Source organism: Ictalurus furcatus, chromosome 18 (genome assembly GCF_023375685.1).
Source record: "Ictalurus furcatus strain D&B chromosome 18, Billie_1.0, whole genome shotgun sequence".
Classification (NCBI taxonomy): Eukaryota; Metazoa; Chordata; class Actinopteri; order Siluriformes; family Ictaluridae; genus Ictalurus; species Ictalurus furcatus.
In genome coordinates this window covers 19,102,538-19,108,537 of record NC_071272.1, presented here as the reverse complement: position 1 = coordinate 19,108,537, position 6,000 = coordinate 19,102,538, and the positions used below count along the sequence as shown (strand labels likewise).

Sequence of the window (6,000 nt, the reverse complement as noted above, 5' to 3'; positions counted from 1 at the left end):
TAGCAGCGTCCGAGCTCGAGGACGCACATCTTCTGCATTCATCTCCACCACACCATTCTCCGGGTAACTGCAGACATGTGACTTTTAACAATTTGTACAAATACACTGTTGATTAAGACAGTCGACTTCTTCTCTGCTCTTCTCTGGGTCAACTCAGAAAACCTGTCAAATCCAATACTGGACCAGAGCTCCAGGTCTGTACTGACATCTATACTCACTAGTTACAGTTTTGACAGGTGTCCAACTTTACTTCTTCAGTGAACTCATAATTTCTGAAACTTTTACATTTAACATTTGGTGTGTGTGTATGTGTGTTTAAACTTAATGTGCTTCCTGGTGGTGACACACCTTAATGCTGTAACTATAAAACTTTTCTATGCATGAGCTTCTCCTTCTGAATCCCACCACCTGCTGCACTACACTCATCAGCTGTGATGTGATATGGCTGACATCGGAACTGTATTTACTGGGTGGATTATTTTAGTGTGCATTGATGACAGGCGAACGCTTCACAATTAGGCAGCTCTGCTCTCGGCTCGCTGTCTTCTCAACTGAAGGGAGTCGGGTTTCAGAGCCTTGGGGCTCTGGGGATCCTATATGGATCTGGCGACGAGCGCTGCTCTATCTCTTGCTCCGTCCTCTGGATCTGACTCTCCACTTCCAGGTTTTGGAGCTTGTGTCGCGACTCCTCCTTCTGATATGGAGAGTCAACCCACCCTCTCTGACTCCGAGGAGCCGGGGGGGCAGTGTATCAAAAATGAACAGCAGCTCTCAATTATATAAAGAGCTGCTTGAAGTGATCACTAGGGCTGTAGAAAAGCTGAATTTAGACTGGCCCGGGGAAGAGGAAGTGGCTCGTAGCAGGCTGGACGAGCACGTTCTGCCCTATGAAAATGCTTATCCCTCACCCTGCAGAAAACTCCCCTTTTTTCCAGAAGTGCATGATGAAATATCGTGTTTATAACCCTGGGACGTCTGATTATTCGGCCATCGTGGGGAATGAACAGTACGGGTATTTGGCTATGCCGAAGGTGGAGGAGGTGCTTGTGAGCAGGGTGGTCTATGCCACACACATTCATTCGATACTACAGTTTGGACATGGATTCCACCCCGGGCTCGAGTGTCTTGCAGTGACCCCCAGGCTCTGACCTTTTTGAACAGGCCATACCCTCAGTATGATGGAGTGGGTATACTCGTTCCCAGAGCGTGAAGCTCATGCAACGTTGAGTTCCCTTTGAAAGGGAACGTCTGGGTTACTCCTATTCCCTGAGAAGAGAACGAGACGTTGTGTAGCTTTGTCATGCCGTTTTATAGTCACGCGATGCCACGTCACCTGACCATGCCAGGCCTATAAATAGGTGCAATTTCACACAAACTTCAGATGCTGGTCACGTGCGAGGGCGCTTCCCACAGCATGAAGCTCACAAAACGTCTCGCTCCCTTTTCAGGGAGCAGGGTTACATGCGTAAACCAGACGATCTGCAGCTACTGCAAACTACTGTCAGAGCTGCTGATATAGAACGTGAATCAACACTTTCTGACCAATCAGAATCCACAATTTAATAGCAATGTGGTATAAAACCCTGTATCAAACACTAGTTTAAGGATTAAAAGGGCCTGAATAAAAAGGTAAAAATCACAACAAAAACAGCTTTTCCCACACAACTGCATTGTTTCAAGTCTGACCCTGCTGCAAAGTTTTCTTAGAAATCCTCTCCACTGTTTCAATCCCAGGTGGCTCGCATTTCTGACAAGCTGTTTTTCCCCTCGCAAATGATACCACACACACACACACACACACACACACACAGTGAGGAGAAGCGAGAGTGTGCACAGCTCAGCGGGGAAAAACAACAAAGCACCCGACTGTGTTAAAATCCTTCTGCCGCTGCCATCTTAATTTAGTGTGTGTGGGGGGGGGAAAGGAACGGTTTAGAAAGAGGGATTGTTAATATTTAAGGCCGATTTCCAACTGTGTGCTGAGAGATTAACATAAAACATGATTAACATATCTTTTTTAATATGACATATCTGAGATGAACAAAGCGCTCTTATTCCCCGCTGTTATTTCTCCCCCCCTTTTCTGTGAATGGTACAGCCCAAGGCTCTTCACACTTCACGGACAGAATTTTTTGTTTTGATGACGTTTATATGTTTCAATTTTTATTTGTTAAAGAAATGCACATCTGGTTAATACTCTCAGAAAGACAAAATACTTAAAAATCTAAATGAGTCTGCTACAAAAAAACAGCAAAGCGTGGAGTCAGTTTTTATTGTTTTTAACGTTTTCTTCCCGTCATGAAAACCATAGGGTCCTGTGTTTTACAGAGTAGTCCTGTGTTATATAATATTCATTTGTTTGTTTATTTAAGTAACACACGTTCATTTGAGCTGCTGTCTCGGCCCAAATTGTAATGAACAGAGCAAGAGAAGAAAGAAAACGCCACGAACAAAGGAAGCATGATGGTCACGCAGTGTACATTACCACACATACACACACGTTTGTCTTACTATCCTTGTGACCCTAACCAAAAGGAAAATTTCAGCTCTTTTATTTTTAAAAAAATAAATGCTGCCATTTTTGTTAAAAGGGGAAAAAAATGCCAAATGTCACATATTCCTATCCTATATTTGTTCCCCAGCATATATGAATACCCCCCCCATCCCCACACACTGTGCTATGTTGTTGTTTTTTTTTTAAATATAAACCTAAACACTTGTCTAGTGGACTGTATTATCAGATTTTCTCCCTTTTCTATTGGTTTAAATATGGACCCTGTCATTTTGCTGCCCTTTTGAATTGGACAGACTTTATCCCATTAACGGTGCCCGAACATGCTGCTAGCTAGGCAGCCTAATCCCTGAACGAAGTGCAGAAACAGACACGGCCGATTTGCTGTTTGTGCTTAATAATTTATGGCTTCGCACGTATAAACATATAAGCGTGCTTACGCTTGCACAACATTTGTAGTATATAACTAATTGTTTTTATAGCTATGTTGCATTTGCTTGTTTATTTTTTCATAAACATGGCGTGAAAAAAGAGGAAAATTAAAAAAAAAAGAAAAAAAGAAAAAGAAACGCTCGCCGCTCAAGAGAGGTCGCTTGTCTCCATGGCAACGGCGCGTTCCGGATGAATTTGCCATGGATGTGGGGGGGGGGGGGGGAGCAAGAGAAATAAGACGAGTGTGCATTCTGCCTCTCCTTCAGCTGCAGGCAGAAATCTGAGAAAGAAGAAGGAAGTAAGGTGTTCACACACACACACACACACACACACACACAAACAAAATACACACAAACACAACAAAAATATCTACATTACGCATAAATATACTGTGATGAACCCAAACACACACGGATATACACATGCATACATGCACAGACGCACACATACAACACATCTAAATACACAGACAGTGATGAACGCACACACACACACAAACACACACACACACACAGACCGATACACACAGAAGCCCAGAAACTGATTGCTAGCTGGATAACTCTGAAATCTTTTCAGATTAGCTGCTGTTAGCTAGATGGCTAGTATTAGCAGTGAATGTTAATGAATAGGACTTAGCATATTTCATGTTAGCTGTCTTGCTATTTGTTTTTACACAGTGGGCTTTCAAGACCCTAAAACAGCAGAATGTGGCAGGAACGTAAAGCAGATACAGTGGCCTGTTAAATCTGTACAATAATTTAAATGTTAAATGCACCCACTCCTCGTATTTAATGTGGTAGCTGATATCGTCTCTGCCAGGGTCTTCTGCTTCAGTCTGAGATGTTGAAGGCTTCTCGCTGTTCGAGTTTAGCAGCACAGTGCCATTTGTGTCTGACTCCGTCTCCACCTTCCCATTAATGCGCTTGCCGTTTCTCCCTGTCCTGCCTGTAGAAGATGCTGCTGTCTCTTTTTTGCTCCCTTTGCTGGACGGAGTAACGCTCTCGATTGTTGCCTCAAACCAGGCGCCAATGCTGACATCCCTGCAGTCCACCAGCTCGTTAATCTGAAATCATAACATTAATATGAATCCTTTACACCTGCTCTTCACACCTACACCCTTTACACCTGCTCTTCACACCTACACCCTTTACACCTGCTCTTCACACCTACACCCTTTACACCTGCTCTTCACACCTACACCCTTTACAGCTGCGCTTTACACTTACACTCTTTATACCTGCTCTTCACACCTACACCCTTTACACCTGCTCTTCACACCTACACCCTTTACGCCTGCTCTTCACACCTACACCCTTTACAGCTGCGCTTTACACTTACACTCTTTACACCTGCTCTTCACACCTACACCCTTTACACCTGCTCTTCACACCTACACCCTTTACACCTGCTCTTCACACCTACACCCTTTACAGCTGCGCTTTACACTTACACCCTTTACACCTGCTCTTCACACCTACACCCTTTACACCTGCTCTTTACACTTACACCCTTTACACCTGCTCTTCACACCTACACCCTTTACACCTGCTCTTTACACTTACACCCTTTACACCTGCTCTTTACACCTACACCCTTTACACCTGCTCTTCACACCTACACCCTTTACACCTGCTCTTCACACCTACACCCTTTACACCTGCTCTTTACACCTACACCCTTTACACCTGCGCTTTACACCTACACCCTTTACACCTGTACTTTACATTTACACTCTTTACACCTGTTCTTCACACCTACACCCTTTACACCTGCTCTTCACACCTACACCCTTTACACCTGCGCTTTACACTTACACTCTTTAAACCTGCTCTTCACACCTACACCCTTTACACCTGCTCTTCACATCTACACCTTTTACACCTGCACTTTACACTTACACCCTTTACACCTGCTCTTCACACCTACACCCTTTACACCTGCTCTTCACACCTACACCCTTTACAGCTGCGCTTTACACTTACACCCTTTACACCTGCTCTTCACACCTACACCCTTTACACCTGCTCTTTACACTTACACCCTTTACACCTGCTCTTCACACCTACACCCTTTACACCTGCTCTTTACACTTACACCCTTTACACCTGCTCTTTACACCTACACCCTTTACACCTGCTCTTCACACCTACACCCTTTACACCTGCTCTTTACACTTACACCCTTTACACCTGCTCTTTACACCTACACCCTTTACACCTGCGCTTTACACCTACACCCTTTACACCTGTACTTTACATTTACACTCTTTACACCTGTTCTTCACACCTACACCCTTTACACCTGCTCTTCACACCTACACCCTTTACACCTGCGCTTTACACTTACACTCTTTAAACCTGCTCTTCACACCTACACCCTTTACACCTGCTCTTCACATCTACACCTTTTACACCTGCACTTTACACTTGCACTCTTTACACCTGCGCTTTACACTTGCACTCTTTACACCTGTTCTTTACACCTACACCATTTACACTCGTTCTTAGACATACACTGTTTAAGCCTGCTCTTTATACCTACATCTTTTACACTCATTCCTTACACATACACCGTTTAAACCTGCTCTTTACACCTACACCCTTTACACTCGTTCCTTACACATATACTGTTTACACCTGCTCTTTACACCTACACCCTTTACACTCGTTCCTTACACATACACTGTTTAAACCTGCTCTTTACACCTACACCCTTTACACTCATTCCTTATACATACACTGTTTAAACCTGCTCTTTACACCTACATCCTTTACAGTTGCAATTTTCACCTAAGCCCTTACAACTGTTTACATGTACACCCTTTACACCTGCTTCTCCCCTACACCCTTTATAACTGCACTTTACACTTACACCCTTTAAACCTATTCTTTACACATACTCCCTTAACATCTGTTCTTAACACCTACACCCTTTACCGTTGCTCTTTACACCTACACCCTTTATACATGCGCTTTACATCTACACGTTTTATGCCTGTTCTTTATATGTACTCCATTTACATCTGTTCTTTACACATACTCCTTTTATACATATTC

The 6,000-nt window shown here is 43.6% G+C and overlaps 1 protein-coding gene across 1 annotated transcript in view; it reads right to left on the bottom strand.

Moving 5' to 3' along the window:
* Positions 1-6,000, bottom strand: part of LOC128622814 (E3 ubiquitin-protein ligase UHRF2) — a 43,266-nt gene that overhangs the window by 16,107 nt on the left and 21,159 nt on the right. Inside the window, exons 3-4 of the mRNA XM_053649566.1 lie at positions 3,724-4,007; positions 1-67 (exon numbers count right to left, since the gene is read on the bottom strand). The exon at positions 1-67 is cut by the window's left edge and continues 152 nt beyond it. Coding sequence (XP_053505541.1) covers positions 1-67; positions 3,724-4,007 — 351 coding nt within the window. The remainder of the gene's footprint in view (positions 68-3,723; positions 4,008-6,000) is intronic.